The sequence below is a fragment of the Ranitomeya variabilis genome, chromosome 1, assembly GCF_051348905.1.
Source record: "Ranitomeya variabilis isolate aRanVar5 chromosome 1, aRanVar5.hap1, whole genome shotgun sequence".
NCBI lineage: Eukaryota > Metazoa > Chordata > Amphibia > Anura > Dendrobatidae > Ranitomeya > Ranitomeya variabilis.
In genome coordinates, this window is record NC_135232.1 from 303,266,574 (window position 1) to 303,284,230 (window position 17,657).

At 42.6% G+C, this 17,657-nt stretch overlaps 1 protein-coding gene across 6 annotated transcripts in view; it reads right to left on the reverse strand.

Annotated features, from left to right (window-relative positions):
* ACACB (acetyl-CoA carboxylase beta) overlaps nt 1–17,657 on the reverse strand; it is a 240,050-nt gene that overhangs the window by 187,885 nt on the left and 34,508 nt on the right. The window contains exon 1 of one of the 6 annotated variants that reach the window (XM_077295976.1): nt 10,520–10,624. The exons of 3 other annotated variants lie outside the window; for them this stretch is intronic. In XM_077295976.1, the coding sequence (XP_077152091.1) occupies nt 10,520–10,542 (23 nt within the window). In that variant the 5' untranslated portion in view covers nt 10,543–10,624. Of the gene's footprint in view, nt 1–4; nt 182–10,519; nt 10,625–17,657 lie in introns of those variants that run through there. 2 more of the 6 variants (XM_077295985.1, XM_077295968.1) reach the window with 2 other exon arrangements.

Consider the following 17,657-nt stretch of genomic DNA (forward strand, 5'->3'; position numbering starts at 1 on the left):
TGACCTCGTTATACAGGGAACCCAGCGGCTGCTGTCCTGACTGTCCATTCTGACACCCGGCTCTGTACCCACAACCCTGCCCCTTCTCTTCCGCCCCTCCACCAAGTTCACACACCGCCTGCCCAAGTCTTCTCTCTCCCCACCAGCTATTTCCTTTCCTCGGTGCTCACTAGCGGCCTCTAGGGGTGAAGTGTGGAACGGCACCGTGGACTGAGGAGCCAAAGCATCGCTCCGAGGACTGCCGAAAGGGGGCGCTGCTGGGATGGTTACTGAGGCGGCGGGAGACCATATCTCAACCCTCCTGACAGAGACTTAATTGACATTAATTATTAATACCTTCAGATTTTAGCAGCCATCATTTTTTTCTTCACCATGAGGCCTTTTTTATGTGGAATTTTTTTATTTTATTTTTTCCGGCCCGGTTTTGTTTTTTGATGGTAGCATGGTGTGTCAGGTTGTTTATTTTGCAACTCAAATATAATGAAAAAAAGCAATATCTGGTCTAATTTTTCTCACGGATTACGTAGCACACTATTGCAGCAATTATTTGTTATTAGGAGCGTTTGCGTATCGCGATTTTGCTGCCAAATAGCTGCGTTTTACGGTGGCAGACAAGTGAATGACGTTTCTGAAGTCTCACGCACACGCGGCTTATGTTTTCCTTGTAGATTGGAAGCAGTCTCATATCTGCAACACGTCAATTCAGCGTCTAGGCAGCACGTCTCACTTATCCTCATGAATGGGGAAAAACATCAAAAACACTGATAAATGCCGCATTTTATTCCTGCCAAGAGATGCATTTTAGATGCAGAAATGTCTGCAGCAAATACTTAACCCCTTCACCCCCGGAGCTGTTTTCGTTTTCGTTTTCCGCTCCCCTCCTTCCCAGAGCCATAACTTTTTTTATATCCATCAATATGGCCATGTAGGGCTTATTTTTTGCGGGACGAGTTGTACTTTTGAACGACATCATTGGTTTTACCATGTTGTAGAACAGAAAACAGGAAAAAAATTCCATGTGCGATGAAATTGCAAAAAAAGCGCAATCTCACACTTGTTTTTTGTTTGGCTTTTTTACTAGGTTCACTAAATGCTAAAACTGACCTGCCATTATGATTCTCCAAGTCATTATGAGTTCATAGACACCAAACATGTCTAGGTTCTCTTTTATCTAAGTGGTAAAAAAAATTCCAAAATTTGCACAAAAAAAAAATTGCACAATTTTCCGATAACGGTAGCGTCTCCAATTTTTGTCATTTGGGGTCGGGTGAGGGCTTATGTTTTGCGTGCCAAGCTGGCGTTTTTAATGATACCATTTTGGTGCAGATACATTCTTTTGATCGCCCGTTATTGCATTTTAATGCAATTTTGCGGCGAACAAAAAAACGTAATTTTGGGGGTTTGATTTTTTTTCTCGCTACGCCATTTAGCGATCAGGTTAATCCTTTGTTTTAATTGATAGATCGGGCGATTCTGAACGCGGCGATACCAAATGTAGGTTTGATTTTTTTTTTATTGTTTTATTTTGATTGGGGCGAAAGGGGGGTGATTTGAACTTTTATATATTTTTTATTTTTTTATATTTTTAAACACTTTTTTTTAAATTGTGGCATGCTTCAATAGCCTCCATAGGAGGCTAGAAGCATGCACAACTCGATCGCCTCTGCTACATAGAGGTGAAGCACAGATCACCTCTATGTAGCAGAAATGCAGGGTTGCTTTGAACGCCGACCACAGGGTGGCGCTCAAAGCAATCGGCCATCAACAACCATAGAGGTCTCAAGGAGACCTCTGGTTGTTATGGCAATGCACCGATGACCCCCGATCATGTGACGGGGGTCAGCGGTGCGAGCACTCCCGGCCACACGGGAGCGCTAGTTAAATGCCGCTGTCAGAGTTTGACAGCGGCATTTAACTAGTTAATGGGCGTGGGCGGATCGCGATTCCGCTTGCGCTCACTGCGCGTACATGTCAGCTGTACAAAACAGCTGACATGTCGCGGCTTTGAGGTGGGCTCACCGCCGGAGCCCACCTCAAAGCGGGGGTTCTGCCAGCTGACGTACTATTCCGTCAGCTGGCAGAAAGGGGTTAATGTGCACATGCCCTATATTTATATATTTTTTTATTACTAAAATGTATTTCATATGAAAAAAAAAAAAAAAAGACTTTCTTGCAGGGAAACTTTTATTTTTCACTTAACGTATGTTTTGAAGTGATTTTTTTTCTTTACTTAATTTATCCATTAAGAGATCATAAAAGTTCCTGAGGAATGTCTTTTTTCCCTTTATTGTCAATTTTTCCCATTATAGGAGCTCATGCAGATATCAGTGATTGCAAAAAAACTGACCAAGTCTCATCAATGTTTGGTCAGTGTCAGTCAGGTTTAGGCCGGTTTCACACGTCCTGATAGTTCCGGTACCAGAGATGTCAGTGTCCGAGTGTGTAATACTTGTAGCACAAGTGTGGCATGAGTGTGCCACATCAGTACCACACGTACCGGCACCAGGTAAGCAGCGGTACAGTTAGCGCTGTTCCTTGGAGCAAGGTGCTAAGGACCGCTCTCCTCATTCTCCCCTGCTCTGCCGCTGAACAGAGGAGAGATATATTCAACTGATAACAGCAACAGCAGGCGGCACCTGATGGGATTATCAGCCTACACCTGCTACCGCTAATAAAAGTGAGTGCAGGCAGTGGCTGATGGGAGCATGCATCATCCGCTGACTGCACTATAAATAAATAAAAACTCCAGCGTGAGTTCCATTGTATTTTTGACAACCAGCCAGGCAAAACTCACATCTGGGGGCTGCAACCCTCAGCTGTCAGCGTTAACAAGATTGGTTATCAATAATAAAGGGGTCCTCACGCAGTTTTTTTTTTTAATTATTTGAATAATTGTAAAAAACAGCATGGTGTCCCCCCACTTTTGACAACCAGCCTTGCGAAAGCAGACAGCTGGGGGCTGGTATTCTCAGGCTGGTAAGGGGCCATGAATATTGCCCCTCCCAGCCTAAAAATAGTAGCCCACAGCCGCAGAAATGACACTTCTATTAGATGCGCTTTGTCTGGCTCTTCCCACTTGCCCTATAGCGGTGTCAAGTGGGGTGATATTTGGGGAGTTGATGTCACCTTTGTATGGTCCGGTGACATCAAGCCCACAGCTTAGTAATGGAGAAGCATTTATAAGACAACTATCCATTACTAATCCTATGGTTATATGGTAAATAAAGACACAGTCAGAATAAAGTATTTTATTTCAAATAAAACAAAACACATTTTTACTTTATTTAATAACTAGCTGAAGAGCCCGACATTGCCCGGGCATAGTAACTGTGGTTAGTTATAACAAATTACAATGATTATATTGCACATAAAAACATTTCACATCATATAATCAACACTACAGATTTGCAACATAAATTAACTAAACGATTACCTATCTGTTGATAGTATTTTGTTTTCAACTCATTCAAGAGCCTTTTGGATAAACACCATTTTTGGTTTTTCCTTCCGATGCAAAAATGAACAGATTTTTGGCAGTTCCAACTCTTGAACAGGCCATGTACAGTTGACCATGAGAAAAGCATGGAGATTGCAAATCGATCCCTACTACTTTCAAGGACTGTCCCTGAGCCTTGCTAATGGACATTGCAAATGCCAGTCAAAGTGGAAACTGGAGGTGTTCAAAAGGCAAATCAGATGGACTGAGAGGAATTCTTTGAATGAAAAGGTCCTCTCCTTTGGCACATCCTGTTGCTGAGCTGTGTATCTAATCCTATCCTGTGTGATACCATCTGACGAGCTGTGTATCTAATTCTGTAGTGTGTGATACGGTCTGCTGAGATGTGTACCTAATCCTATCCTGTGTAATACTGTCTCCTGAACTGTGTATCTAATCCAATCATGTGTTACTGTCTGCTAAGCTGTGTATCTAATCCTATCCTGTGTGATACTGACTGCTCAGCCGTGTATCTAATCCTATCCTATGTGATACTGTGTGCTGAGCCATGTATCTAATCCTATCCTGTGTGATACAGTCTGCTGAGCTGTGTCTCTAATCCTATCCTGTGTGATACAGTATGATGAGCCGTGTCTCTAATCATATCCAGTGTGATACAGTCTGCTGAGCCGTGTCTCTAATCCTGTCCTGTGTGATACAGTCTTCTGAGCCGTGTCTCTAATCCTATTCTGTGCGATAGTCTGCTGAGCTGTGTATCTAATCCTATCCTGTGTGCTACTGTCTGCTGAGCCGTGCATCTAATCCTCTCCTGTACGTTACTGTCTGCTGAGCAGTGTATCTAATCCTATCCTGTGTGATACTGACCGCTGAACCGTGTATCTAATCCTATCCTGTGTGATACTGTGTGCTGAGCCATGTATCTAATTCTATCCTGTGTTACTGTCTGCTGAGTTGTGTCTCTAATCCTATCCTGTGTGATACAGTCTGCTGAGCAGTGTATCTAATCCTATCTTGTGTGATACTGGGCTCCCTCTGCAGTCTGTGTCAGAGGGTGGTCTGTGTCGGCACGGTAATAAATGATCTTATTTTCAGCTTTCCAGAAGGAGGATAACACCATAGAAATTATAAGAATAATAGGCCTCAGTTACCACAACTGTCTACAAGGAAAACTGTTGCTCGTAACAACCAATCACAGCTCAGCTTCTTATAAACAGCTCTGGTGAAATGAAAGACGCTTAGTGATTGGTTGCTATGTGGGCACGGCTGATACACACACACACACACACACACACACACGCTTAGTGATTGGTTGTCGATACACAAACACACACACTCATTTTTATATATATATAGATAAATACAGTTATACTCACCAACTCACCTATTCCACCGAAGCCCTCGTTCTTCTGTAATAAAACAAAAATAAAAAACGACAATATCCCTCACGTGTCCGTTGTTTTGTCCCACACGGTAATCCATGTTTGGAGGATAAACAGTTTTCAACCTGGTTGGTGCCAAGATGCGACCGTCCACACTGAGAACCACTGGTGAATGAGCTGCTGCGAGTGCAGCCTCAGTGACTGGCGGTGACATCATCGAGGTTACCTCAGGTCACTGAGGCTCCGTTTCCAGCCAGGCAGAACTGCAGTGACCTCAGCACCGTGGGAAAAAGTCAGTGATGAGGTCACCGCAGTTCAGCTCAGTGAGTTCACAGCAGATCACTGAGAGAATTGCTTAATGTGATCTGCGGTGAAGTCACTAACTTGAACTGCTTACCAACCGGTAAGTCTGCGTGCGAACTGTAAGACGCACCCCCCATTTTCCTCACAATTTTTTTTGGGAAAAAGTGCGTCTTACAGTTCGCACGCAGACTTACCGGTTGGTTGCGGCAGTGGTGTGGTATGGCGGCGGCAGAGGTGCGGTGATGCTGAGGCGCGGTGGGCGGTATGGTGTGCACCTGAGCAGGGTCCCTACGTTAGGTGAGGTGACGCAGCGGCCCGGTGTCAACGGAGAGCAGAGCCGTGTGAATCACGGGTTTCTCGGAGGCGGCGACCATCTTCCTGAGGCCGCGCATGCGCAGATTGAGTTCTCTGCTTCCCGGGGCTTCAGGAAAATGGCGGCGGGAGGTGGCGCGTGCGCAGATTGAGATCACGGCTTCAGGAAAATGGCCGCCGCCATCCATCACAACCCATCCTGAAATCAGAGGTCACGTCAGAGTAGCTTCCTGTCAGACCTCAATCCGGCTCCACTCCGCCATGTCTTGACAGGATCAGGATGCCTGACAGGACGCTGCTCATGACCTCTGTCTTGTCCTTCACACAGCCTGTACTGAAATCTAGGACGGGGTGTGATCAATGGTGGCTGCGATCTTTGAATCCCAACACACAACCCCTGTAACCCCTTTACCCCCAAGGGTGGTTTGCACGTTAATGACCGGGCCAATTTTTTTGACCACTGTCCCTTTATGAGGTTATAACTCTGGAACGCTTCAACGGATCCTGATGACTCTGACATTGATTTCCAGTGACATATTGTACTTCATGTTAGTGGTAAAATTTCTTTGATATTACCTGCGTTTATTTGTGGAAAAAACGGAAATTTGGTGAAAATGTTGAAAATTTCGCAATTTTCCAACTTTGAATTTTTATGCCATTAAATCACAGAGATATGCCACACAAAATACTTAATAAGTAACATTTCCCACATGTCTACTTTACATCAGCACAATTTTGGAACCAAATTTTTTTTTTGTTAGGGAGTTATAAGGGTTAAAAGTTGACCAGCAATTTCTCATTTTTACAAAACCATTTTTTTTTAGGGACCACATCACATTTGAAGTCACTTTGAGGGGTCTATATGATAGAAAATACCCAAGTGTGACACCATTCTAAAAACTGCACATCTCAAGGTGCTCAAAACCACATTCAAGAAGTTTATTAACCCTTCAGGTGTTTCACAGGAATTTTTGGAATGTTTAAATAAAAATGAACATTTAACTTTTTTCACACACAATTTACTTCAGCTCCAATTTGTTTTATTTTACCAAGGGCAACAGGAGAAATTGGACCCCAAAAGTTGTTGTGCAATTTGTCCTGAGTACGCTGATACCCCATATGTGGGGGTATACCACTGTTTGGGCGCATGGCAGAGCTCAGAAGGGAAGGAGCGCCGTTTGACTTTTCAATGCAAAATTGACTGGAATTGAGATAAGGACGCCATGTTGCATTTGGAGAGCCCCTGATGTGCCTAAACATTGAAACCCCCCACAAGTGACACCATTTTGAAAAGTAGACCCCCTAAGGAACTTATCTAGATTGTGGTGAGAACCTTGAACCTCCAAGTGTTTCACTACAGTTTATAACGCAGGGCCGTGAAAAAAAATTATTTTTTTCCACAAAAATTATTTTTTAGCCCCCAGTTTTGTATTTTGCCAAGGGTAACAGGAGACATAGACCCCAAAAGTTGATGTCCAATTTGTCCTGAGTACACGGATACCCTATTTGTGGGGGGAACCACCGTTTGGGCGCATGGCAGAGCTCGGAATGGAAGGAGCACCATTTGGAATGCAGACTTAGATGAATTGGTCTGCAGGCGTCATATTGCATTTGCAGAGCCCCTGATGTACCTAAACAGTAGAAACCGCCCACAAGTGACCCCATATTGGAAACTAGACCCCCCAAGGAACTTATCTAGATGTGTTGTGAGAACTTTGAACCCCCAAGTGTTTCACTACAGTTTATAACGCAGAGCCGTGAAAATAAAAAATCTTTTTTTTTTTCCACAAAAATTATTTTTTAGCCCCTGGTTTTGTATTTTCCCAAGGGTAACAGGAGAAATTGGACCCCAAAAGTTGTTGTCCAATTTGTCCTGAGTATGCTGATACCCCATATGTTGGGGTAAACCCGTTTGGGCGCACGGGAGAGCTCGGAAGGGAAGGAGCTCTGTTTTACTTTTTCAACGCAGAATTGGCTGGAATTGAGATCGCGATTGATTGCGTTTGGAGAGCCCCTGATGTGCCTAAACAGTGGAAACCCCCCAATTCTAACGGAAACCCTAACCCACACACACCCCTAACCCAAATCACACCCCTAACCCTAATCCCAACCGTAAATGTAATCCAAACCCTAACTTTACCCTAACCCTAACTTTAGCTCCAACCCTAACTTTAGCCCCAACCCTAACCCTAACTTTAGCCCCAACCCTAACCCCAACCGTAGCCCTAACCCTAACTTTAGCCCCAACCCTAACCCTAACTTTAGCCCCAACCCTAACCCTAATGGGAAAATGGAAATAAATACATTTTTTTTAATTTTATTATTTTTCCCTAACTAAGGGGGTGATGAAGGGGGATTTGATTTACTTTTATAGCAGGTTTTTTTAGCGGATTTTTATGATTGGCAGCCGTCACACACTAAAAGACGCTTTTTATTGCAAAAAATAGTTTTTGCGTCTCCACATTTTGAGAGCTATAATTTTTCCACATTTTGGTCCAGAGAGTCATGTGAGGTCTTGTTTTTTGCGGGACAAGTTGACGTATTCATTGGTACCATTTTCAGGCACGTGACATTTTTTGATCGTTTTTTATTCTGATTTTTGTGAGGCAGAATGACCAAAAACCAGCTATTCATGAATTTATTTGGGGGGGGGGGGCGCTTATACCGTTCCACGTTTGGTAAAATTGATAAAGCAATTTTATTCTTTGGGTCAGAATGATTACAGCGATACCTCATTTATATCATTTTTTTATGTTTTGGCGCTTTTATACGATAAAAACTATTTTATATAAAAAATAATTATTTTTGCATCCCTTTATTCTAAGAGCTATAACTTTTTATTTTTCCGTTGATGGAGCTGTATGGGGGCTTGTTTTTTGTGGGACAAGATGACGTTTTCAGCGGTACCATGGTTATTTATATCTGTCTGTTTGATCGCGTGTTATTCCACTTTTTGTTTGGCGGTATGATAATAAAGCGTCGATTTTTGCCTCGGTTTTTTTTTTTTTTTTTTTACGGTGTTCACTGAAGGGGTTTACTGGTGGGAAAATTTTATAGGTTGGGTCGTTACGGACGCGGCGATACTAAACGTGTACTTTTATTGTTTTTTTTTTATTTAGATAAAGAAATGTATTTATTGAAACAATATATATATTTTTTTCATTTAGGAATTTTTTTTTATTATTATTTTTTTTTTTTACACATGTAAATATTTTTTCTTTACTTTTTTACATTGCCCCAGGGGTGGGACATCACAGTTAAGTGACAGATTGTTAAGTGATCAGATCAGCGATCACACAGGCACTGCAGGGAGGCTTCCCGGCGCCTGCTCTGAGCAGGCGCTTGAAAGCCACCTCCCTGCAGGACCCGGAAGGCCTCCCGCAGCCATTTTGGATCCGGGCCTGGAGGGAGGAGGAGGTAGGAGACCCTCGGAGCAACGCGATCACATCTCAGGGAAGCAAGCAGGGAGCCCCCTCCCTGCGCGATGCTTCCTTAAGCCGCCGGAATGCTGCGATCATCTTTGATTGCAGTGTGCCGGGGGTTAATGTGCCAGGAGCGGTCCGTTACCGCTCCTGGCACATAGTGCCGGATGTAAGCTGCGATAGCGCGGCTGATCGCGTTAGACGTACTATCCCGTCGGTGGTCATACAGGCCCATACCACCTCGATGGGATAGTACGTCTAATGTCAGAAAGGGGTTAAGGTTAAATTCCCACGAGTTTTTGATGTGTATTTTCTCTGCAATACAAACCCAGAGTCTTAGGCTACGTGTCCACGATGAACTTTTGGTGAGTTTTTGGTGCTGCAGAATTTCTGCTCCTATTATTTAAATTACGCTACTTGCGTTTTTATCACATTTTTGATTATGCAATTTTTGTCTCTTTTTTGTGTCATGCTTTAAATAAAGCGGCTTTGTTTTTGATACTTCCTATTTCTGATATACTTAGGTGGGTATTACATGCAGGTTTTTCCGCTACGGAAATGCACAAAAAATGCATGTGTATTTTTACTTGCAGACTTTCCACATCTAATGCGAGTCTATGGGGAAAATCCATACAGAAAACGCAGATTGCCATATTGCGGATTTGAAAGTCAATTTACGCAGAGTAAAAAAAAAAGCACCTGAGATTTCTATAAAACCCATCCACTTAACTGGAACTGGAAGACACTGCATTTTTGACACTGCAAAAATACGGGTAAAAAAATTCACCAAAAGCTCATCATGGGAACGTAGCCTTATATTTTCAGCAAGGTGGATGGGATTTACAGAAAGCTTTCAGCCCACTGTGCTTTTCTTTTATCAGTTACATAAAGTGACCGATTGCGTGTGTTGCTAATTTCTCTTTCGGGTACATGGAGTTTTATGTGTGGATTTTCCCCACAGATTTGCATTAGATGTGGAAAATCTACAGGCTAAAAACGCATTTGTCTTTTTACTGCGTTTCCTTTGCGGGAAGGCACTAAAAATGCATGTACCGTAATTCACATGACTGTAACAATAAAGTTTTGTCAAAGTCAAATAACAGGAAGCATCAAAAACAAAGAAGCTTTATTTAAAATATGATATTCCAAAAGAAAACAAAAATCAGTCAAAATACAATAAAAATGCTTGTAAAAAAATGCAAGTGACCTAATTAGTGCAGAAAATGTGCAGCATCAAAAACTCATCTTGGAAACATAGCCCGAGAATACATTCCCACGATCAGTATTTGTGCTCTTATTGTCTTTGACGCTGCGGTTCTGTGTCTCTTTTTGGTATGTCATGTTTTAAGTAAAGTGGCTTAGTTTTTGATACTTACTGGTATTTAGTATGTGCGGCTTTTGTCTGTGGATTTTTCACATCTAATTCAATTTTATGGCTTGTTTTCATCAATCTAACATCCAAGTATTGCTTATTTTTAAAAAAAGAAATATCCTTACTGATGACTGTTTCCTATGGAGAGAGCAGGGATTGTAGTGACGAAGGTACAGTAGGAAGGATCTTACTTTCAAGGGATTTTCTAAGGAATCTAAAAAATACAGAACACTGCCCAACAGCTGGATTAGCAAACAAAGCGTCTCCGACTTACCCCAGAACATATCCCGAATCCATAGCTGAAGATTTAGTACATGAAGTGCTGATGCATCCTGGGGAATATGAATGGAAGTCTTCTTCCTTCTGTCTGTCACCTTTGTTACTTTAGTTATCAGTGTTCTCCCCACTACTTACATGGTAAGTTATAAAACGCAGATAAGTTGAAGGTGCAGCAGCCTGCCTATATTAACATAAAATAATCCTCTGCTGATTTAAAGGGATCGTGTCACCTTTAAAAACACTATGTAGTTGTAATCTAGAGGCAAAGTGGGTGAGTAGTGAGTAAGGTAACTATCAGCAGGTATTTGAACCCCAAACTGATATAATTGCTTGCTGCAATGCAGAATAAATCCTTCCCTTTGTTTCATCAATCCTCGGTTTCCTTGCAAAGAAACCCCAATTCCAATTTTATGCTAATGAGGTGCACATACAGAGTGCTTGGCTCTACACTTACAGCTCTCACCCTCTAACTGCCTCCTGTCACTGACTGACAGGTCAGTCTTCTGGAGGCGACAGTTTGCCTTTAAAGGGAACCTATCACCCCGTTTTTTAAAGATTAGATAAAAATAGTGTGAAATAGGGGCAGAGCTGGGCTTTACATTAGTGCCTCTTTGGTGCCTTTACACCCCCGTTAGGCTTCCGAAATACCTTTGTGAAGTGGCCGTTTTGTCCTGTCACTCAAGTTGGTCAGGTCGGATGGGCGTGGTCACAGCGCTGTTTCTCCCCCAGAATCCTGCTCATCATTACGTTGGTGGCGTAGTGGTGTGCGCATGTCCAAAGAGAAGATCCACTGCCCAGGAGATTCAAAACAGCGCGGTCTTCGCTATTCGCCGTTTACCGGTGGGCGCGGCCATCTTTCCTGTGGCCGCGCCTGCGCAGATGGAGCGCTCTGCTGCCCGGGGCTTCAGGAAAATGGCCGCCGCGATCTCCATCTGCGCACGCGCGGAATCCCGCGGCCATTTTCCTGAAGCCCCGGGCAGCAGAGCGCTCCATCTGCGCAGGCGCGGCCACAGGAAAGATGGCCGCGCCCACCGGTAAACGGCGAATAGCGAAGACCGCGCTGTTTTGAATCTCCTGGGCAGTGGATCTTCTCTTTGGACATGCGCACACCACTACGCCACCAACGTAATGATGAGCAGGATTCTGGGGGAGAAACAGCGCTGTGACCACGCCCATCCGACCTGACCAACTTGAGTGACAGGACAAAACGGCCACTTCACAAAGGTATTTCGGAAGCCTAACGGGGGTGTAAAGGCACCAAAGAGGCACTAATGTAAAGCCCAGCTCTGCCCCTATTTCACACTATTTTTATCTAATCTTTAAAAAACGGGGTGATAGGTTCCCTTTAAGCTTAGAAATAAAATAAATGATGATAAGTGCTATTCAATAACACTGGGGAGAATGTATGAATATTTCTCAGTATCCCAAAAGTAAAAATGGAGATGCGGCATTCAAGCAGGCAAAGTAGACGCTATTAACAAGGTTGGGTTCCCTAAGATAAGCAGATTACGGCATATTTTTATAGGCATGTCTACGCATATTAGAACTCATAGGTGCTCTCCAGTTATGTGAACCCATGTGGTAGCACAATTAATAAAAATACACAAGCAATTTTGATTGAAAAAAAAATGCTATTCCTTTCTTGATCTGTCAAAATGCCCAGTGGGAGTGGTAATATCCCCCTTGACCATTTACAAACTCTCTTCTATTAATTAAGGAACTTATTTGCATACAAATGCGAAACGCTATTGATGAGGTTATTTCTTATATACAGCACCATGGAATCAATGGTGCTATATAAATAAATAAATAATAATAATAATACTAATTAATAAAATGTTCAAAGGCCTGTGCATACGAACCGACAGGCGGCAGTAAGTGACCGCTGATCAGCAAGTGTTTACCAATCGGCAGTTGTAACCCTAGAACGCATATTGGGGGCCTTTTAGGCCCCCATGCTTACATTTTTGCTATTATCTGCAAAATTACTTTAGTTAGAATTTTGAAACTCCAGGTATTCCTCAAGTATGTCATTGTTGATAATATCCAGTTGTTCATATAATTTTTTTTCATAGGCATTATGGTGTAACAATGCTTGTTTGGTGAAAACTACATCTGCACGAATTGGGGGCCTTTCAGGCCCCCGCTATTTTTATCATGTTCTCAGTAGTGTTTGTGTCTCAAGTTACTTTATTTGTACTCAGTAATGCTGGTGGAGAGGCCATGGTGTGGATAATAACATGTGAGGATGTCATGTGATTTTTGGAGGGAGTGATAAGGCCATGACAGGACGCTGCAAGTTCATACAATACATGCCCAGCAAGCCAGCCAAGTACGGAATAAAAATCTTCTGGATGTGTGATTCTGCAAATTATTATGGCATCTACTGTGGCAAAGAGGTTGGTGCACCAGTACAGAAGGATCTGGGGTCTGAAATAGTAAAACTCTTGCTGTTCCAATATTCAATTCAGGTAGAAACATTACCATGGACAATTATTTCACCAATGTTGAACTAGGCAATTTTCTGCTTGCAAAAGCTATTACACTTGTTGGTACTATAAAGCAAAACAGACGAGAAATTCCAGAAGCACTGAAACACAATCGTCAGCGAGCACTTTATGAGAGTGTCTTTGGATTCAATAACAAAGCGACTTTGGTATCTTACAAGGCGAAGAAGGAGAAATCTGTAATTTTACTCAGTACCATGCATCACGATTGCAGTGTTGACAGCAATGACAAAAAATTGAAACCAGAAATCATCCTGCATTACAATACAACAAAAGGAGGTGTAGATAAAATGGATGAGATGGTGGGAGAATATTCGTGTAAGATGCAAACAAAACGATGGCCTGTAGTACTATTTTCAAATATGCTTGATGTAGCAGCCCTAAATTCATTCATTATTTATACAGAAACTCATCCGGAATTTCATGCACAGAGGAAGGACAGGAGACGCATATTCTTGAAGGACCTTTGTCATGAACTTGTAATGCCTCACATGGTAGAGCGAAGCGACTTGAAATGCTTGCCAAAGCAAACTAAAGAAGCAATGAAACGGTGTGGCGTACAGTTTCAGATTATTCCAGAGCCAGGAGAAAGAAAACGAAAGCGTTGTTTCATGTGTCCAAGAAACATAGAGAGGAAAACTGAGCGATATTGTTCCACTTGTAAGGAAACTGTTTGCAAAGAACACTCTTCTGAAAAAATAACATGTCAGAATTGTTTGGAAGACTAATGTAATAGAAAAGAAAGTTAGAATAAAAATGTAGCTGCAGCTAGTTTGCTATAGATTTCTATGCGTTTTTGTGTGTTTTCATGTCTTTGTGTGAAATTTGGGAAAAAAAAAGATTTTTTGGTGTTTTCTGTGAAAAATTATAATTAAAATTTTGTCCACTATTCATATTTTATTGAGCAATTTTGAAATAAACTTGTGAAAGTTATTTAAGTCTGTTTTTCTACATTATGTGCATGGGGGCCTAAAAGGCCCCCAATACGTTAATATGTATATTTTTAATGTCATGCGTTCTAGGGTTAACAGCCTGATTACACAGGCAGACCGTGCTAAACGATGTGCACTGAACGATGTAATAGATTGTTCTAATGTGCTGCCGAGAACGATGATTTCTAAGCTTGCTAAAAATCATGGCACCCAGTGAATGAGAGCTTTGCTCGTTCCACAGATGATCAACAACCTGTTTACACTGCAAGGTTATCATGAACGTTTATTCCTAGGAACGCTCGTTCACAATAATCTTTTAGTGTAAATACTTTAGTCAATTAATTTTCACAAAACAATCCTTGATATTCCTTATTACACTTGGATTAAAGGTGCTCTATGAGGCAGTGGAAATTAGTCATTTCTAATGGGTGCTGGAATAGATACAGTAAAAGGAATTGTCAATATTGCACAAGATGCCATTACCCAAGTCCTACATGTATAGTAATTGAGCATTTATGGACTGGGGTAGAGGTACCGTATTTCCTTGGAAGAAAATCTTTATAAATGTTTTGGGTTTTTTTTATTACTGTGGCTGAATGTTGCACTAAATATTGTATACACTATTGTTTTTCGCTTGTATGATTGGTATTGTACCCCCGTGCGACACTGTATAGTGCTTGTCTGGGGGTTCTTTGTGCTGTATATTTTTTATGGAGAGCTATACTCTGCTCCCTCCTGTATTTTCCCATTCTTCTAACAAGCTTGCCTTTGCAATGAACATCTCTGTAAGTACACTTGGAATTTGTGAGTGCTCCTTATTGGACTAGATAGATACTATGTACCACCGATAGACTAGATGGATACTATGGACTTTTATATAATAAACTTCAACTACGAACGGGTGAAATTGGTTGGCCACAAAGCTTAGGTAATCTCCACTGTCCAACTGGCCATCTGCAGTTATCAGAGGACCCAAAGGGGGCCAAAAAGCATTCCCCACACCGATACTCCTCCACCAACCTGAACTCTCGACATCTAAGAAGAGTTGATTCAACAGAAACCTGGATTCATTTGAAAAGGTAATGTTTTGTGCTCTTTTGCCCACTTGTGTCTTTCCATTCTGTTTTCACTTAGCAATCACAATAAACCCCTTATCGATACATGACGCACTAGCTAAGTCATAGGCCGGCTCCCTGACTTTGATGGGGGCTCGGCTGCCTCTATGTTCAAAAAGGTAGCAAAAAAACAGTTGCTTTTTTATTTACTTTCTCATTGCTTTCTATGGGTGAGGAAAAACACTGCAAAAATGCATGAGATTTCTGAAATAATTTTAGCTTTCAATTTGCAGAATAAAAAAATTCAGAAAAAATGCTGTAAAAATGCAACGTGTGATCATAGTCTAAGGCCGGGGACACACTTGTGAGTGCAATGCGAGAAACTCGCTTCAATACCCAGCACTACCGCCGGCACTCGGGATCGGAGTGTGCGGCTGCATGTATTTCTATGCAGCTGAAAGCTCCGGTCCAGAGTGCTGGCGGCAGTGCCGGGCATTGATGCGTGAGTTTCTTGCATTGCACTTCCAAGTGTGACCTCAGCCTAACTCTCCAATTAGGAAAAGGCAGGTGTCATTAAAAAAGTGCCAATTCAGTGTATGCCAGCTGGGTTTCACATGTCCTGATATTTCCGGCAGTGGGAAAACCGGTACCGGAGATGTCAGTGTCCCGTGTGTGTAATACTTGCGGCACACGTGTGACAACTGTGTGCCACATCGGTACCACACGGATGGGTGCCAGGGAAGCAGCGGTACAGTAAGCACTGTACCTCGGCGCTGAAGCCAGCTCTCATCATTCTCCCCTGCTCTGCGGGCGATCGGCGTGAGCAGGGAAGAATGATGAGACTTATATTCAACTGATAACAGCAACAGCAGGCGGCGGCCAACTGCGCTATAAATATATGTAAAAAATCCGGTGTGGTTTGCCCTGTATTTCTGATAACCAACCGGGCAAAACTCACAGCTGGGGGCTGCAAGCCTCAGTTGTCAGCATTAGGCCGGGATCACACATGCGAGAAATACGGCCGAGTCTCACATGTTAATACCCGGCACTGTTGCCGGCTCTCATGAGCGGAGCGTGCGGCCGCATAGCAATACATGCAGATGCACGCTCTGCTCCCGAGTGCCAGGTGCAGTGTCAGGTATTAACATGTGAGACTCGGCCGTGTTTCTCACATGTGTGATCCCGGCCTTAGAAAGGCAAGGTTATCAAGAATAGAGGGGTCCCCACAAAGTTTTTTTTTAAATTATTTTAATAATTTTAAAAAACGGCATGGGGTCCCCATCATTTTTTACAACCAGCCTTGCTAAAGCAGACAGCTGGGGGCTAATATTATCAGGCTGGTAAGGGGCCATGTATATAGGCCAAAAAATTGCAGTCCTAAGCCGCCCAGAAAAAGCACATCTATTATATGCACTATTTCTGGTGCTTTGCCCAGCTCTTCCCACTTGCACTGTAGCGGTGGCAAGTGGGGTTCATATTTGTGGGGTTGATGTCACCTTTGTATTGTCTGTTGACATCAAGCCCACGGCTTAGTAATGGAGAGGCGTCTATAAGACAACTCTCCATTACTAATCTTATAGTTATATGGTAAATGAAGACACAGCAAGTATGAAATCATTTATTAGAAATAAAACACACTTTTCCATTTTTATTTAAAAATAACAAACTGACTTTTTCCCATGGTGCTGAGGTCAACACAGTTCAGCCCGGCTGTGAACGCAGCCTCACTGTCCGACGGTAACCTCGATGATGTCACCACTACTCACTGATGCCCTGCACTCGCAGCAGCTCATTCGTCAGTGGTTCTCTGCCTGGGCTGTAGCATCTTGGCACAGTCCACGTTGAAAACTATTTATCCCCTGTACATGGATTACGGCGTGGGACAGAACGACAGACAGGTGAGGGATATTGTTGTTTTTTTACTTTTGCTTTATTACAGGAGACGAGGGATTCAGGGAAATGGGTGTTGACGTGAGTATAACCGTGTTTGCTATTTTTAAATAAAAATGAAAAAGTGTGTTTTGTTTTATTTCTAATAAAGGACTTATGTAAAGGACTATAATTGCTGTGTATTTATTTACCATATAACTATAAAATTAGTAATGGATAGGTGTCTTTATAGACGCTTCTCCATTACTAAGCCAGGGGCTTGATGTCACCTGACAATACAAAGGTGACATCAACCACACAAATATGAACCCCACTTGCCACCGCTAAGGGCAAGTGGGAAGAGCTGGGCAAAGTGTCAGAATTGGTGCATCTAATAGATGTGCCTTTTCTGGGCGGGTGTGAGCTGCTATTTTTAGGGTGGGGGTAGGCTATATCAATGTCCCTTTACCAGCCTGAGAATAGCAGCCATCAGCTGTCTGCTTTAGCAAGACTGGTTGTCAAAAATGGGGGGACCCCAAGCCGGTTTTTTTTAATTTATTTATTTAAATAATTAAAAAAACAAAAACAGCGTGGGGACCCCTCTAATCTTAATAACCAGCCTTGCTAACGCTGACAATTGAGGGTTGCAGCCCCCAGCTGTGAGTCTTGCCGGCCTGGTTATAGAAAATACAGGTGATCCCACGTCGGATTTTTTATTTATTTATTTATAGCGCAGGCAGAAGGTGATGAATACTCCCATCAGGTGCCGC